This window comes from Aquarana catesbeiana, linkage group LG02, assembly GCF_042186555.1.
Source record: "Aquarana catesbeiana isolate 2022-GZ linkage group LG02, ASM4218655v1, whole genome shotgun sequence".
Taxonomy (NCBI): domain Eukaryota; kingdom Metazoa; phylum Chordata; class Amphibia; order Anura; family Ranidae; genus Aquarana; species Aquarana catesbeiana.
Genome location: NC_133325.1, coordinates 454782385 through 454800872, shown reverse-complemented (window position 1 = coordinate 454800872; position 18488 = coordinate 454782385). Strand labels below are relative to the sequence as shown.

Here is an 18488-nt window from a genome sequence, read left to right as displayed (position 1 = left end):
TTTGCAGCTGTGGTGGAAACTTCTGCACATGCTCAGTTTTTTCAGTAAGTTTCTATATTGAGCATGTGTATTTGCTTTCTATCACCTCTGAGAAGCCTTTGTGACTAGTCACACGTGTGCGTATACACAGTGGTAAATGACAGCCCACTCCATCCCTCTTCCTCCATGCCCACTAACCAGCTAAACACAATATGGGTGGGATATTGCATGTAGATTGATGGAGGATTCTCCTCCCTGTTATTTTAAGACACAGGCTGGAGGGGTGTGACCCAGCCTGTGATGAGCAGAAATCTGCCCAAACCATGTTATTGCCAAAAAATAAAAAGATTTGATCGCAAATATATATTTGTATACCTGTTGTTTTTAAAAGTTTATTGGTATTAATTACCAGCAGCAGAGGACTAGAAGCTCCTCCTGCTTATGTTTCCCTGCAGACAAGCTGGGAAAGATCTGGGTCATGTGACAGCTGAATATCGATTTGGAAAAAAGTTACTTAGATATTCTTAGGGATGAGCTGAACCCCCTCCTGTTCGGTTCACAGCAGAACATGCGAACAGGCAAAAAATTTGGCAGAACACACGAACATGAATAATCAAAAGTGCTAATTTTAAAGGCTTATATGCAAGTTATTGTCATAAAAATTGTTTGGGGACCCGGGTCCTGCCCCAGGGGACATGTATCAATGCAAAAAAATCTTTTTTAAACGGCTGTTTTTTTGGGTAGCAGTGATTTTTTTTTTTTTTTTTTTTTTATAATGCTTAAAGTGAAACAATTAAAAATGAAATCTTCCTTAACCACTTGCCAACCGCCTAACGCAGATATACTGCGGCAGAATGGCACGGGCAAGCAAAATTACGTACATGGTTGCTTGCCGCGGGCAGGGGGTCCAATCGGATGCACCCCCCCCCCCCCCGGTGCCCGAGGCGGTCTGCTTCTGTCTGGGAGTGTTCAGAGATGAGGGGAAGGCCATCCATTCGTGCCCCCCCCCCCCCCCTGCGCGATCGCTCCCAGCCAATGAGAATCTTCCCCTGCCTCTGTATAGTACACAGAGGCAGAGAAAATTATGTCATCTCTCCTCAGCTCGGTATTTTCCGTTCCGTTGAGAAAAGACATCTGAGTGAGTTACACCAACACACACACACACAGTAGAACATGCCAGGCATACTTTACACCCCCCGATCACACCCTAATCACCCCCTGATGCCAACCCCCGCACCATCCCCCCCCCCCCCAGTCACACTGACACCAAGCAGTTTTTTTTTTTTCTGATTACTGCATTGGTGTCAGTTTGTGACAGTTGGTGTGGTAGGGCAGTTAGTGTTAGCCCCCTTTAGGTCTAGGATACCCCCCTAACCCCCCCTAATAAAGTTTTAACACCCCGTCGCCAGTGTCACTAAGCGATCGTTTTTCTGATCGCTGTATTGGTGTCACTGGTGACGATAGTTAGGGAGATAAATATTTAGGTTCGCCGTCAGCGTTTTATAGCAACAGGGACCCCCATATACTACCTAATAAAGGTTTTAACCCCTTGATTGCCCCCTAGTTAACCCTTTCACCAGTGATCACCGTATAACTGTTACGGGTGACGCTGGTTAGTTAGTTTATTTTTTATAATGGCAGGGCACCCGCCGTTTATTTGAATAAAGGTTTAACCCCCTGATCGCCCGGCGGTGATATGCGTCGCCCCAGGCAGCGTCAGGTTAGCGCCAGTACCGCTAACACCCACGCACGCACCGTACACCTCCCTTAGTGGTATAGTATCTGAACGGATCGATATCTGATCCGATCAGATCTATACTAGCATCCCCAGCAGTTTAGGGTTCCCAAAAACGCAGTGTTAGCGGGATCAGCCCAGATACCTGCTAGCACCTGCGTTTTGCCCCTCCGCCCAGCCCAGCCCAGCCAAGTGCAGTATCGATTGATCACTGTCACTTACAAAACACTAAACGTATAACTGCAGCGTTCGCAGAGTCAGGCCTGATCCCTGCGATCGCTAACAGTTTTTTTGGTAGCGTTTTGCTGAGCTGGCAAGAACCAGCGGCCTAATGCACCCCGGTCGTAGTAAAACCAGCACTGCAGTAACACTTGGTGATGTGGCGAGTCCCGTAAGTGCAGTTCAAGCTGGTGAGGTGGCAAGCACAAGTAGTGTCCCGCTGCCACCAAGAAGACAAAAACAGGCCCGTCGTGCCCATATTGCCCTTCCTGCTGCATTCGCCAATCCTAATTGGGAACCCACCGCTTCTGCAGCACCCGTACTTCCCCCATTCACATCCCCAACCAAATGCAGTCGGCTGCATGAGAGGCATTTTCTTTATGTCCTCCCGAGTACCCCTACCCAACGAACCCCCTCAAAAAAGATGTTGTGTCTGCAGCAAGCGTGGATATAGGCGTGACACCCGCTATTATTGTCCCTTCTGTCCTGACAATCCTGGTCTTTGCAATGTTTTGAACGCTACCATACACTAGTTGAGTATTAGCGTAGGGTACAGCATTGCACAGACTAGGCACACTTTCACAGGGTCTCCCAAGATGCCATCGCATTTTGAGACCCGAACCTGGAACCGGTTACAGTTATAAAAGTTAGTTACAAAAAAAAGTACAAAAAAAAAAAACACAAAAAATATATAAAATAAAAAAAATAGTTGTTTTATTGTTCTCTCTCTCTATTCTCTCTCTATTGTTCTGCTCTTTTTTACTGTATTCTATTCTGCAATGTTTTATTGTTATTGTTATGTTTTATCATGTTTTGCTTTTCAGGTATGCAATTTTTTATACTTTACCGTTTACTGTGTTTTATTGTTAACCATTTTTTTGTCTTCAGGTACGCCATTCACGACTTTGAGTGGTTATACCAGAATGATGCCTGCAGGTTTAGGTATCATCTTGGTATCATTCTTTTCAGCCTGCGGTCGGCTTTCATGTAAAAGCAATCCTAGCGGCTAATTAGCCTCTAGACTGCTTTTACAAGCAGTGGGAGGGAATGCCCCCCCACCCTCTTCCGTGTTTTTCTCTGGCTCTCCTGTCTCAACAGGGAACCTGAGAATGCAGCCGGTGATTCAGCCAGCTGACCATAGCGCTGCTCCGAGACCAGAGTGGCTCCAAACATCTCTATGGCCTAAGAAACCGGAAGCTACGAGCATTTTATGACTTAGATTTCGCCAGATGTAAACAGCGCCATTGGGAAAGCATTTTATCACACCAATCTTGGTGTGGTCAGATGCTTTGAGGGCAGAGAAGAGATCTAGGGTCTAATAGACCCCAATTTTTTTCAAAAAAAGAGTCCCTGTCACTACCTATTGCTATCATATCATATTTACATTCCCTGAGATAACAATAAAAATGATTAAAAAAAAAAAATGAAAGGAACAGTTTAAAAATAAGATAAAAAAGCAGAAAAATAATAAAGAAAAAAAAAAAGCACCCCTGTCCCCCCTGCTCTCGCACTAAGGTGAACGCAAGCGTCGGTCTGGCGTCAAATGTAAACAGCAATTGCACCATGCATGTGAGGTATCGCCGCGAAGGTCAGATCGAGGGCAGTAATTTTAGCAGTAGACCTCCTCTTTAAATCTAAAGTGGTAACCTTTAAAAGCTTTTAAAAATGTATTTATTTTTTTGCCACTCTACGTTTGTGTGCAATTTTAAAGCATGTCATGTTTGGTATCCACGTACTCAGCCTAAGATCATCTTTTTTATTTCATCAAACATTTGGGCAATATAGTGTGTTTTAGTGCATTAAAATTTAAAAAAGTGTGTTTTTTTTTTTCCCCAAAAAATGCGTTTGAAAAATCGCTGCGCAAATACTGTGTGAAAAAAAAAAAAAATGAAACACCCACCATTTTAATCTGTAGGGCATTTGCTTTAAAAAAATATATAATGTTTGGGGGTTCAAAGTAATTTTCTTGCAAAAAAAAAAAAAATTTTTTCATGTAAACAAAAAGTGTCAGAAAGGGCTTTGTCTTCAAGTGGTTAGAGTGGGTGATGTGTGACATAAGCACCTAAATGTTGTGCATAAAATGCCAGGACAGTTCAAACCCCCGTTCCCCCCCCCCCCCCCCCATGACCCCATTTTGGAAAGTAGACACCCCAAGCTATTTGCTGAGAGGCATGTCGAGTCCATGGAATATTTTATATTGTGACACAAGTTGCAAGAAAAAGACAAAAATTATTTTTTTTTTTTTTTTTGCACAAAGTTGTCACTAAATGATATATTGCTCAAACATGCCATGGGAATATGTGAAATTACACCCCAAAATACATTCTGTTGCTTCTCCTGAGTACGTGGATACCACATGTTTGAGACTTTTTGGGAGCCTAGCCTCGTACGGGACCCCGAAAACCAAGCACCGCCTTCAGGCTTTCTAAGGGTGTACATTTTTTATTTCACTCTTCACGGCCTATCACAGTTTCGGAGGCCATGGAAAGCCCAGGTGGCAACCCCCCCCCAAATGACCCTATTTTGGAAAGTAGATACCCCAAGCTATTTGCTGAGAGGTATTGTGAGTATTTTGCAGACCTTACTTTTTGTCACAAAGTTTTGAAAATTGAAAAAAGAAAAAAAAAAACATATTTTTCTTGTCTTTCTTCATTTTCAAAAACAAATGAGAGCTGCAAAATACTCACGATGCCTCTCAGCAAATAGCTTGGGGTGTCTACTTTCCAAAATGGGGTCATTTGGGGGGGGGGGGGGGGGGGGGGTGTGCTACCTGGGCATTCCATGGCCTCCGAAACTGTGATAGGCAGTGAAGAGTGAAATGAAAAATTTACACCCTTAGAAATCCTGAAGGCGGTGATTGGTTTTCGGGGCCCCCGTACACGGCTAGGCTCCCAAAAAGTCCCACACATGTGGTATCCCCGTACTCAGGAGAAGCAGCTAAATGTATTTTGGGGTGCAATTCCACATATGCCTATGGCCTGTGTGAGCAATATATCATTTAGTGACAACTTTGTGCAAAAAAATAAATAAATAAATTTGTCACTTTCCCGCAACTTGTGTAAAAATATAAAATATTCCATGGACTCAACATGCCTCTCAGCAAATAGCTTGGGTTGTCTACTTTCCAAAATGGGGTCCTTTGGGGGGTTTTGTGCCATCTGGGCATTTTATGGCCTTCAAAACTGTGATAGGTAGTGAGGAGTAAAATCAAAAATTTATGCCCTTAGAAATCCTGAAGGTGGTGATTGGTTTTCGGGGCCCCGTACGCGGCTAGGCTCCCAAAAAGTCCCACACATGTGGTATCCCCATACTCAGGAGAAGCAGCTGAATGTATTTTGGGGTGCAATACCACATATGCCCATGGCCTGTGTGAGTAATATATCATTTAGTGACAACTTTTTGTAAATTTTTTTTTTTTTTTTTTGTCATTATTCAATCACTTGGGACAAAAAAAGAGGGGGGGGAGATCCCATGCGCTTTTTTTTTTTTTTTTCTAATTATCTGCATCTATATTGCCGAGACTCGACAATTCATCACAGCCGCGATCAGTTTTAAATAACCATTTTTCCTTTACAAATGTCATTTTGCTGTAGTATTGTTCTAAACACAGGAAAAATGCGCCACTTTACAGGCATACTATAGACACCCCCCAGGGACGATATTTGAAGGAATATTTAATTTTTATTGTTTCACTTTAAGCATTAAAAAAACACTGCTCCCGAAAAAAACGGACGTTTTTAAAAAAAAAAACAAAAAACTTTTTGCATTGATACATGTCCCCTGGGGCAGGACCCGGGTCCCCAAACACTTTTTATGACAATAACTTGCATATAAGGCTTTAAAATTTAGTACTTTTGATTTTTCATGTTAGTGTCCCATAGACTTTAACGGTGTTCCGGCAGTTTTTGAACTTGCCGTGAACACCGCATATTGTTCAGCGAACAGGCGAACACTCGTTCGAAAATCGAACTTGCGTTCGACTCGAACATCAGGCTCATCCCTAGATATTCTTTATTAAAATAGTTTGTCATCGTCCACATACAGAAATAGAAGGGAAAATGTAAATTAACCACCTAAGGACCGAGCCTCTTTTTGAGATTTGTTGTTTACAAGTTAAACAGTTTTTCTAGCAAAAAAAAAAAAAAAAAAACTTACTTAGAACCCCCAAACATTATCCATTTTTTTTTACTAACACCCTGGAAAGTAAAATGGCAGTCGTTGCAATACTTTCTGTCACACTGTATTTGCGCAACCGTCTTACAAGTGCACTTTTTTGGAAAAAATACACTTTTTTTTAATTAAAAAATAAGACAACAGTAAAGTTAGACAAATTTTTTTTATATTGTGAAAGATAATGTTACGCCGAGTAAATTGATAACCCATCATGTCACGCTTCAAAATTGCGCCCGCTCGTGGAATGGCGATTAAACTTTTCCCCATAAAAATCTCCATAGGCGACATTTAAAAATTTCTACAGGCTGCATGTTTTGAGTTACGGAGGAGGTCTAGGGCTACAATTATTGCTCTACCGATCACAACAATACCTCACATGTGTGATTTGAACACCGTTTTCATATGCGGGCGCTACTCACGTATGCGTTCACTTCTGCACGCAAGCTCAGCGGGACAGGGCGCGTTTACTTTTTTTTTTTTTCTTATTTATTTGACCTTTTTTTCTTTTTTCTTTTTACACTGTTCTTCCTTTTTTTTTTTTTTGTCGCTTTTATTTCAATTACTAGGACTGTAAACATCCCTTGTAATAGAAAAAAAAGCATGACGGGACCACTTAATGAGATCTGAGGTCAAAAAGACTCAGATCTCATATTTACACTAAAATGCAATTACAAAAAAAGCCCTTTAAGAGCTATGGGCGGAAGCGACATTTTGACGTCCCTTCCACCCTGCAATGGTGTGGAGACGGGTGGGGCCATCTTCCCCCTCACTGATCTCTATCCAGCAAGGGATAACATCCGATCGCCTCTGCCGCTGCTGACGGCTCCGGTAAGCGGTGAAGGGCCCTCTCACGCCACCGATAAAAGTGATCTTGCGCCAAATCCGCCGCAGAGACCACTCTTATCGGAAAGCGGACCACCAGCCGAAGAAGAGGATACCGGGTTTATGTCAGGTATCTGCTGCCATAACAATGATATTCCTCTTCAAACTTAGGATGTATATCGGCGTATGGCGGTCCGTAAGTGGTTAAACAGCGTGTGTTTAGTATCACTTGAAGTATACAGCAAACAGACTGTTCATCACACCCATTTAATATTAAAAGAAAGCAGATCGTTTTTATTTGGATTACTGGTCAGCTCTTTCTGGTTTAGTCTTAGGCATGTAAAATGCATACATAAAAAGATTAAAAAATATTTTAAAAAGACAAAATAAACAGACATTACTGTGAGACATAGAGTATTTAAACAAGTGCAAGGCTTTAATTGGGTAAAAACATGCAAATTCTGTTGTACAGTGTTCTTTGAGAGCGCATACTGCATGTACCAACCAGCATGTATGTCTTATAGCATACATGCTTGCATTACAAGAAAAACAGAAATGGAAGGTGCCCACACCTAGTGCATTACCAGAGATAATTAAATAAGACATTTTTGTATAAAATTGGGTACTCACAAAATGCAACTGACAAAAGGCCATAAACACATTGACATGCACAGAACACTGGGTACATCTAACGTGTTTTGGGGGCACACCTGCTTCCTCAGAGCTAGATCAAATACCACCAAAAGAAATCTCTCTTTGTGGGAAAAAAAAGGACGTCAATTTTGTTTGGGTACAGCGTCGCACGACCGCGCAATTATCAGTTAAAGCGACGCAGTGCCGTATCGCAAAAAATGGCCTGGTCATTGAGCAGCCAAATCTTCTGGGGCTGAGGTGGTTAAACATAAGTTGACAGATTCTGTTGTACATTTGTCTGCAGACCTCTCTGAAAATTTCTAGGCTTTGAAGCGGTAGAAAACCGCAAAAATGAAAAAATCTTCTCTCTGCAAGTAAATGTCATAATGTGCTAGTATCCATCTTCACCCGGTCTTCCTTTTGGGTTCACGGGTAGCCGCCGTTTGGCGAAGCTGCGATTAAAAACCACTCTCAGATCTCATATTTACACTAAAATGCAAAAAAAAAAAGACAAAAAAATGCCTTTAAGACCTATGGGCGGAGCTGACGTTATGATGCTGCTTCCGCCGTCCTATGATATGGAGACGGGTGGGGGCGCCATCTTAGCCTCACTCGTCTCCAGACTGAGGAAGTGACAGGTCCCGATCTCCTCCGCCGCTACCGACGGCACCGGTAAGCGGCGGAGGGCGTGGGAGAGCGGCGGGAGGGGGGTGGCAACTCTCCCGCCGCCAACGGTGATCTTGCGTCGAATCCGCCGCGGAGACGACCATTATCGGAAACATGACCGGCTCCTGTAAAGATGGATACCTCGGTTGTGGCAGCAGCTGCTGCCGTTACCGAGATATCACTCTTCAAAGTGCCGACGTATATGTACAGGAGCCGGTCGGTAAGTGGTCAAGTTCCACTGCTAAAGAATGTAGTGATTCTTGGCAGACTGCCCGGCTTTTTCTTTTTCTTTTTTTCTTTCTTTTGACGGCTGTCGGCTTTAGCAGATCAGTAAGAATTTTCTGCATAGAAAGAATCAGGAAATACTTTATCAAGATCGCAACAGGGAAAAAATCACGGTAACGATTCTTAACGATTAATCGTGCAGCTCTTCCTTGACCTAAACTATAGAACTTACAGTGTCGCTGTGAAATTCCCCAGTGTCTCACACAGTGAATGGGTGCCAGCCTGCCGGCATCAAAAGAGTTCTGGTCCTTACAAAAGTGCACTGAAACAAACAAATGAGACTCCGCAGTCCAGAAGATCCAGCCAAAGTACGTGCAAGTTCACTTGCAGCCCAGCTCCTCCTGATACACAAAGGGTTTGATTTACTGAAACTGGTTAGTGAAAAATCTGGTGCAAGCTGTTCATGGTAACCAATCAGCTTTCAACTTCAGCTTGTTCAGTTAAGCTTTGACAAAAAAAACTTGGAAGCTGATTGGTTTCATTGCAGTGCTGCACCAGATTTTATTCTCTCTAGTTTTAGTAAATCAACCCCAAAGTGTCTATTAAAACAGGTGAAAGTATAAGGAACTGAAATACCTGTGTAGCAGTATGAATTAACACAAGTAAGAATAGTTTCTAACCAGAAAATTATTAATCTTGCCAAAGATCTTCCAAACTCTATTTTTCACAGTGTATATTGCAGTAATTGGTTTGCTTTAGCAAAGCAGCATGGTTGTTAACATTGTTCATTCTGTTATAATCTTTGTTTTTAGGTTTGAAATGCGCAAAATTTTAGAAACCTAGATAGGGCTTCTCTATTTATCTATTATTTCTCTGTGTTGGTAAAGGTGGCATTTAAAATGTACCTGGGTATCACACCCACAATTACAAACTGGAGCCCAGCGGGTGATGAGTTCTCCCTCATTTTGGAAAACAATCCTCTAGTAGACTTTGTTGAACTGCCAGATAACCATTCTACACTTATATACTCCAACATGCTGTGTGGAGTCCTGCGAGGAGCTCTAGAAATGGTAAGTTACTAAATCAATGATTCTATATGTATGTCAAGAATCCAGTTATAGATGTTGCCAATCCCTCTAACCACTTTTAGTCCTGAATGTTTTCACAGTAAGCCTTGACTCAGAGGAGCCACATAAGCCTTCAAAATAAAAAGCACAGGGGCTGGGGGGTTCCCAATCACTGTACGTAGACGTAAAAGGCTGCAAATCTGCAGCTGCTGTCACGGCTAGTTTGTTTTCCTGTTTTCCCGTTGCTGCTGTGCCATACCAGCTACCATTCAGACTGGTTAACCGTTATATTTCTTAATCGTACCTCACGGGACACAGAGCCATAGTAATTACTATTGGGTTATAGGCCACCTTCAGGTGATGGACACTGGCACACCCTAAACAGGAAGTTGCCTCCCTATATAACCCCTCCCACTACTGGGAGTACCTCCAGTTTTTTTCGCCAGTGTCTGAGGTGTTGGTCACTAGTAAAGATGTGCAGTGCTGAGCTCCACTGAAGCAATCCTTGCTGGGGCTAGCTATGCAGCCAGATTCATTCAAAGTGTCTTTTCAGGCCAAATTGAATGGTACCTGGGCCTCGTGGCAGAAGAAAGGAGGTTTAGCCCGTAACGCTTCTCTTTTTAGAAAGCTCGGCCCCGGGATCCAGAGCTTTGGTGTTTTCAGCCATAAAGCTTTTACTGGCGCTTTTATGGGTCCAGGAGTGTGGGTTCCCCGAGGGTCCCCGGTTTCTGAAGATTTTGTAACGGAGCCCACCGTGAGAGGTGAAGATTGGGTCTGTTGGTTTTTACCACAGAAGACCCTGTGGCGGGAAAGGTAAGTGGAGGTTTCTAAGGAATTTTTAAATTTTCTTATGAAAAGGCTTGTCACAGGTCTCCTCCACACACACACACGCTGACACAAGAGCAAAAAGGGGCATGCAAGAGGTTGGTGACACAGGCATTCCCTTGGCACATTTACTAATAGCATCGGGCTGAGCGTTAATAGCAGCGGCAGTGGCTGGACTATTGCTCAAGCAGTGGATGCAATTTCTTCTGGTAGTACCTCTGCATTTGTGCATCGGGCTAAGGTCAGAAGAGGGGGTTGAAACACCCCCAAAAAGGGCTAAAAAGATCTCCCTCAAGCTCTGCAAAGCCTATTCATCTTTACAATGGCATCCTCCCCTGAGAGGGGGTGGCTGGTCAGAGTGAGCATCGGGGCCATGAAATGTTTGCAACTGTTTTCAACACTACAGCCCCGTCTATATTAATAAAGAGGTCTTTTTCCTAAGCCATGATAGGATTGGAAAAAAGGTTAGCGGCTTTAATCTCATCCCAGTGTGGGACAAAATGCGACAGGTTCCCTTCCATTACCCAGGATCCTCAAAACCGAGGAACTGGGGGCGGGAGAAGATGAATTCCCTCAGGGGACCGTGGTGAGGCTGATGACTCCCCTTCTGAGGGTTCAAATGCGGGGGGATGAGTTTCACAATCTGTAAGATTGATGGTGCAATTTCTTGCTGAATGGTGTTCTCCACATTTATGCTACCCTTAACTGAGTGTTTGGATTTGCTAAAGCCTCCTCAAGCTGTGCATCCCTTTCCTGTCCATTCATTGCTGGAAAAGCTTTTGTGTCTGAGTGGGATCACCCAGAGAAGCATTTTTTTCCCTCCTAAAAAGTTTTTTCACACTTTATCCTATGGGGGAAAAAAATTCGCTAAAGGTGGGGATACCAACAATTGACGCTGCTATATCCTCTGTGAATAAAAGTTTGACTTGTCCGGCAGACAATGCTCAAATGGATAAAAAGTTGGAATTCCCATTAAACACTTTTTTCTCTGCCAGGTTGAGTGTATCAGCCTGCGTGACAGTAATTGATCAATCCTTGAGAGACCAGTTAAACAGGTGCTCAAGGTTATCCTGTTCAGCAGGCCCAGGATCTGGCAAGCTACTGGCAGCTTTGTTTGCAATAGTCACTATGAGAGATTCTATCTTTCAGACCTCACGCCTTCGCTAAGCGCCTTTTTGAGCTGATACGGCATATTCTCTTGGTCCTTTTGGACAAGGAAACTAGTTCTTCTGGCAACCATATCTTCTGCAAAAAGGTTATCAGAGTTGGCTGCTCTTTCTTGTAAAGAGCCATATTATTCACAGGGATGAGGTAGTATTGCGTCCTCATCCTAACTTTCTACCAGAGGTAGTGTCAGGTTTTTTATCTAAACCAGAATATTGTTCTACCTTCATTTTCCAGAACCCTGTTCTATGGAAGAAAAATCACTACATTCTCTTGATGTGGTGAGAGCAGTCAAGGTTTACTCAAAGGCGACTGCTAAGATTCGAAAAACGGATGTTTTGTTTCTGTTGCCTGAAGGTCCTAAAAGAGGACAGGCAGCATCGAAATCTACTATTTCTAAATGGATTTGACAAGTAATCATTCTAGGTTATAGTTTATAATTTTAAAGAGGTAGATTCTACCCTCTCAAATCCAAAATGCACTCCTCCAGGGCTGTTAGTGCTTCATAGGCAGTGCATCACCAAGCCTCTATCTGCTCAAATCTGGATTTCAGTCTATACTTTTACCAGATTCTATCAGGTGGATGTAAAAAGACATGAGGATGTCACCTTTGGGCGCAGTGTGCTGCAGGCAGCAGTATAATTCCTCTGATCTCATGTTGCTCTACTTTGGTTGTGTCTCTCTCCCCTCAGTTGGTATTGCTCTGGGACATCCCACATAGTAATTACTATGGCTCTGTGTCCCGTGATGCACAATTAAGAAAATAGGATTTTATAACAACTTACCTGTAAAACCCTTTTCCTTGAAGTACATCACGGGACACAGAGGTCCCTCCCCTCTTTCTGGTATACACATGTATTGCTTTGTTACAAAAACTGAGGTGCTGCCAGTAGTGGGAGGAGTTGTATAGGGAGGCAACTTCCTGTTTAGGGTGTGCCAGTGTCCATCACCTGAAGGTGGCCTATAACCCACAGAGTAATTATTATGGCTCTGCGTCCCGTGATGTAATTCAAAGAAAAGGATTTTACAGGTAAGCTGTTATAAAAATCCTATTTTTCCAGATCTCCCCACAGTCTACAGCCACCTTCTAAGGATCAGCGTGCTCTCCAGAAAAGCGCTCAGCTGTAAACCCCTAGGACTTCAGATAACGCCCTCCTGGCACAGGAGAGTGAAACAAATTATACACAATTTTTTTTTGTTCGCTATTGTCGCCTTATGTATTGCATAGATTTTTATTGTGTATTTTTGGAAGTGTAATAAAATACATTTTATAAACTTCCAGTATATACATCTAGAAGTAGAATGCCTGAAAAGTCCACCCAAATATGGAATTCTATACTTGAAGATCTAGGAATGTTGGCATTCATAAGCTTGGTGTGACCACTTGGTTATTGTTTCTACTTGCCAGGAGAAAATGTATTTACAGTGGGTGCTCAGGAGGGGTAAAGAGAAAAAAAACGAATCTACGTGTAACAAATATGTGATGCAAAATAACAGTCATTACAAAGGTGTTATCACAACAATAAGCTAGTCTGACTTCACTTGCTGCACCTTTGTCCTAAGTCTGTGAGTCAAAATTTTTCACATTTTGACCATGTTGCAACCAAAAACGTAAATGTTTTATGTGATGGACCAACCCCAAGGGGCTTAAAATTGTATAGTGGAAGGAAAATGATAAGAGTTTTTTCAATTTAAAAAAAAAAAATGTAAAAAGTGTGGCGTGCATTTGTATTTAGCCCCCTTTACTCTGATACCCCTAACTAAAATCTAGTGGAACCAATTGCCTTCAGAAGTCAACTAGTTAGTAGGTAGAGTCTACCTGTGTGTAATTTAATCTCAGTATAAATACAGCTGTTCTGTGAAGCCATCATAGGTTTTTTAAAGAACCTTAGTGAACAAACAGCGCCATGAAGGCCAAGGAACACATCACACAGCTCAGGGATAAAGTTGTGGAGAAGTTTAAAGCAGGATTGGGTTATGTGTATATATAAAAAAAAAAAAAAAAATTTACACACACCCACCCCCCCAGCTTTGAACATCTCACAGAGCACTATTCCACACAACAACTATTAGTCATGCACTCCACAAATCTGCCCTTTATGGAAGAGTGGCAAGAAGAAAGCCATTATTGAAAAAGAGCCATAAGAAGTCCTGTTTGCAGTTTGTGAGGAAAAAATGTGGGGGACACGGCAAACGTGAAAGAAGGTGCTCTGGTCAGATGAGACCAAAATATAACTTTTTGGCCTAAAAGCAAAACGCTATGTGTGGTGGAAAACTAACACTGCACATCATCCTGAACACACTATCCCCACTGTGAAACATGGTGGTGGCAGCATCATGTTGTGGGGATGCTTTTCTTCAGCAGGGACAGGGAAGCTGGTCAGAGTTGATGGGAAGATGGATGGAGCCAAATACAGGGCAATCTTAGAAGAAAACCTGTTAGTTTGCAAAAGACTTGTCCTGCTGGAAGGTGACCACCCCAGTCTCAACGACTCTGAACATACAGCAAGAGCTACAATGGAACGGTTTAGATCAGTGGTTATCAACCCTGTTCACAGGGCCCACTAACAAGCCAGGTTTTATGTATAACCTTGGTGAGATACAGACTAGAATACTGCAATCACTGAGCAGCAAATGATGTCACCTGTGATGTATTTCCGTTTTCTTGCAAACCTGGCCTGTTAGTGGGTCCTGAGGACAGGGTTGGTGACCACTGGTTTAGATAAAAGCATATTCATGTGTTAGAATGGCCCAGTCAAAGTGCAGACCTGAATCCAATTGAGAATCTATGGCAAGACTTGAATTGTGGTTTAGGCGCTCTTCATCCAGTCTGACAGAGCTTGAGCATTTTTTGCAAAGAATGGACAAAAAATGTCACACTCCTAGATGTGCAAATCTGACATACCCAAAAAGACTTGCAGCTGTAATTGCAGTGAAAGATGGTTCTACAAAGTATTGACTCGGGGGCTAAATACATATGCACACCACACTTTTCAGATATTTATTTGTAAAAAATGTTAAAAACCATTTATCATTTTCCTTACACTTCACAGTTATGTGCCACTTTGTGTTTGTCTGTCACATAAAATCCCAATAAAATATATTTCCATTTTTGGTTGTAACATGACAATGTGGAAAATTTCAAGGGGTATGAATACTTTTTAAAGGTACTGTAGATGATTAACAGGACTTTGTCACCATCCCATGCCTAACCAGATAAGCATACTAAGTAAAGGCTCTTGCATAACCATAGGTCAGGTTGGCTTTCTTTATTAATCTTGGATACCATCCATGCTGGTAGTAGACCATTTATTTCCATGCATCTCTAAAACTTCCTAGGAGTGTCAGGGGCTCTGCTTTCCTGAAATACTTAGGAGCGTACCCTCCCTAGCCCTGAGATTGCACAAAACTGGCTATAGCGTCATGCCATCGGCATTCACACGTTTTTTGGATGAGGCTCAAATGGGGCTTCCCTGGCTACTGCCAGGACCTTCACCACAGAGGGCGAAAACGGAGTCTCTAGAATACAGAGCCTCTGAGGTGTCTGTGTCTGAGGTACTTTTAAAGTAAAAAATAAAAATTGATAACAGCCCGTTAATATGCTTATCTGGTTGGGTCCCTTTTAAAACAGTAGCCGGGCAACTAACAATTTAGAAATGAGGTCGGCAATTGTGGCCCCATATTTCTTTCAGAACTGGTTTCTTAAATAATGTTGTGCAAACATGAAGAGGAGTTTTTTTGCTGACTGTGTGGTTGGGACAATACCTTGGCATTTATTATATATTCAACATTTTATTTTCCTCCTCACCCCACCCCACCTTAACTTATCTTTCTCACTGTTACCTTCTGTCTGCTTTCCTCACAAAACTTTCAAAGTTTCCAGTGAAATTTTGAAATTTTCTTTCAGGTACAGATGGCAGTTGATGTAAAATTTGTGCAAGACACATTAAAGGGTGACAGTGTTACAGAAATCCGAATGAAGTTTATCCGAAGGATTGAAGACAACTTGCCTGCGGGAGAGGAATGACAGCAGGAACTATCTCTCAGTTGACGTTGTTGCTCTCTGAGGGAAAGCATCATTTGTAGCCAACTTTCTGATGTTTCCTCCTTTTAGTTTGAGTTTGACACAAAAGTCTTAGATCAACGTACAGGATTCTGGACAAATTTTTCTCTTTCTTCTTCTTCTTTTTTTTTTTTTTTTTTTTAATTATATCTCCTAGTGACATTTTGAGGCTTTTTCTTTTACCATGTTCATGAAAACATATAAGAAACACCTAGAAGTATGTGTGATTCTGCAGCATGCTCTATAGCATATATACTTTCTATGGCTAAGACCCCATACACACTATTACATTTTCTGAAGCTTTTTGTCTTCAGATTTATCAAAACCATGTAGTGCAAGGGCCTAATTGCATACAGATGGAAACTCTTAAAGCGGAGTTCCACACAAAAATGGAACTTCCGCTTTTCGGAACCCTCCCCCCTCCGGTGTCACATTTGGCACCTTTCAGGGGGGAGGGGGGTGCAGATACCTGTCTAAGACAGGTATTTGCACCCACTTCCGGCATAGACTCCCATGGGAGTCTATGCCTCTTCCTGTCCCTCCGCGCTGTCTCCTGGGAAACACACAGCTCCCAGGAGATAGCGGGGACCAGTTACGATGCGCAGCGCGACTCGCGCATGCGCAGTAGGGAACCGGGAAGTGAAGCCGCAACGCTTCACGTCCTGATTCCCTCACCTAGGATGGCGGCAGCAGCTGCCGAGAACCAAGCGGGTTCTCGGCGTCCCCTGCCGAAATCGCTGGACCCTGGGACAGGTAAGTGGCCATTTATTAAAAGTCAGCAGCTGCAGCATTTGTAGCTGCTGGCTTTTAATATTTTTTTTTTTTTTTTGGCGGTTTAGGTGGACCCCCGCTTTAAGGTTTTACCTCCTATTATATGGTTTTGGTAAATCTGAAGACAAAACTTTGCAGAAAATCTATCTAACAGTGTGTATATGGGGTCTAATGCCGCGTACACACGAGCGGACTTTACGGCAGACTTGGTCCGGCGGATAATTCGATCGTGTGGGCGCTCCAGTAGACTTTTTTTTCACAAAAGTTCGACGGTACTAGAAATGAAACCTGTTTCAAATCTTTCCGACGGACTTGAGTCCAGTCGAAAAATCCGCTCGTCTGTATGCTAGTCCTACGGACTAAAACCGACACTAGGGCAGCTATTGGCTATCAACTTCCTTATTTTAGTCCGGTCGTACGTCGTCACGTACGAATCCGTCGGTCTTTGGTGTGATCGTGTGTGTCCAAGTCCATCCGTTTGTAAGTCCGTCGGAAAGATCGTCGGACCAAGTCTGCCGTAAAGTCCACTCGTGTGTACGCGGCATTAGAGTGACCATGCACTGTCTAATTCTGCACAGCCTTACTGGCCATGTGGATGGGGTGGGGATGGCCTTGAATTCCCTAGCAAGTAAGAGCAGTGTTTTTTCCACCTTTTATCCAGTTGTGGCACCGTTTAAAAATGTAAAGGCACCCAAGCCTAAGATGTGCAAAAAAAAAAAAAAAAAAAGTTACTTCTCACTGGGAAACCTTAGCCTGGGATGCCTTACTGAACTTAACTTCACACCATAGGTTCCCTCATGATGTCAGTCACCTCACCCCATTGGAGGCTACCCTATAAATGAGATCCACCTTCCCTATTACAAGCTTGCCCTTGTACATTAAAGGCCCCTATCGCTTCAGAGCCCTCCCCATCCTCAGAACCCCCCAATCTTACAGTCCCCTCTTCACATCAGAGCCCTACGTTTTAGCTTCAGCAGGTGGCAGTGGGCTGGGAGGTGGAGGAAGCAAAATTCCGCCTGCCATTAAATGCTGGGGATGACCCTGTATCCCCCCTGCATCAGTCATGCTTTGCCTAGGTGCTGATGAGCTGGACACCATCCCCAAAGCAATAAATTATGTCATGCATCCTGGCCCTAGCACTTTATTTATTCTGGTTCTGACAGTCTGTACAATTGCAAATTGGGTTCCATGCCTGCAGCACCCTGGTTGAGAAAAACTGTAATTCCACCTGTTCCAGATCTCGGTTATACAGTGCAATTCTACATTTTTCTCATTGAGAAAAGAAAGGAAGTATTTAATTGCACGTGTGCTGCTTCTGCTCATCACATCACCGGGGGGTTCAGGAAGATGCAGATGTTTCAGCTTTAACCTGTTTCTTTGCGTAAGGCATCTAACTTTTTAGACAGGGGAAAACATTCTAAATGAGATTACTTCATTTGAAGAGCCATTTTTATTTTTGTGAACTACAATGAACTAGCTTGACTCCCACGCACCTCAGGTTATGTCACAGTGAAAAATCTAAAAGCGTAAAGCAGGATCAGCAGTGTCACAATGTTTCTTTTCAGCTATCATAAAACTCCAATGCAAGAATGAGCCAGTGGTCTCTCTGTCAAGTCAATTTCAACAAAATGGCATTCCATTATTGTAGCGACAACATGACACATGCTTTAGTTACCTTTTCATTTTTAAATATTTAGTGATTATAAAGCAAGTTACTATTGACCTAAAAGCCCCAGCTGGTGTCAGGTTGGGATATGATGTGGTTTTTACAAAATGGGAGCAGTTGAGAAAGCTATCAACCTAGTTCTGCTACCGATTTATATACTGAAAGCATTGTTCCGGTGAAAGCATTGTTCCGGTGTTAATCTTCTATTGTTTCGTCGGTTTGTGTTTTACATAATTATTTGTCTAGTATATTTGGAATAAATACATTTTAAAACTGTTTGTTCTCATTGTATCTCCAACTGTTGTGTGGGGTTTTTTTTTTTTTTGTTTTTTTTACAGTGCCATTGTTGCTTAAAATGTATCTTTACCTAATCGATACAGCTTTACATTTATAATCAGAAAATTTAGTATTTGAAAATGTTGTATCCACTTTATGTGACTACTACAGAAAAATACAATAATATAATCCAAATTAAACTTG

At 42.5% G+C, this 18488-nt stretch overlaps 1 protein-coding gene across 1 annotated transcript in view; it reads left to right on the top strand.

Annotated features, from left to right (window-relative positions):
* Nucleotides 1-18284, top strand: part of TRAPPC3 (trafficking protein particle complex subunit 3) — a 48504-nt gene extending 30220 nt beyond the window's left edge. Inside the window, exons 4-5 of the mRNA XM_073615605.1 lie at nt 9340-9522; nt 15416-18284. Of these exons, the coding sequence (XP_073471706.1) occupies nt 9340-9522; nt 15416-15535 (303 nt within the window). The 3' untranslated portion in view covers nt 15536-18284. The remainder of the gene's footprint in view (nt 1-9339; nt 9523-15415) is intronic.
* Nucleotides 18285-18488: the final 204 nt, after the last annotated feature.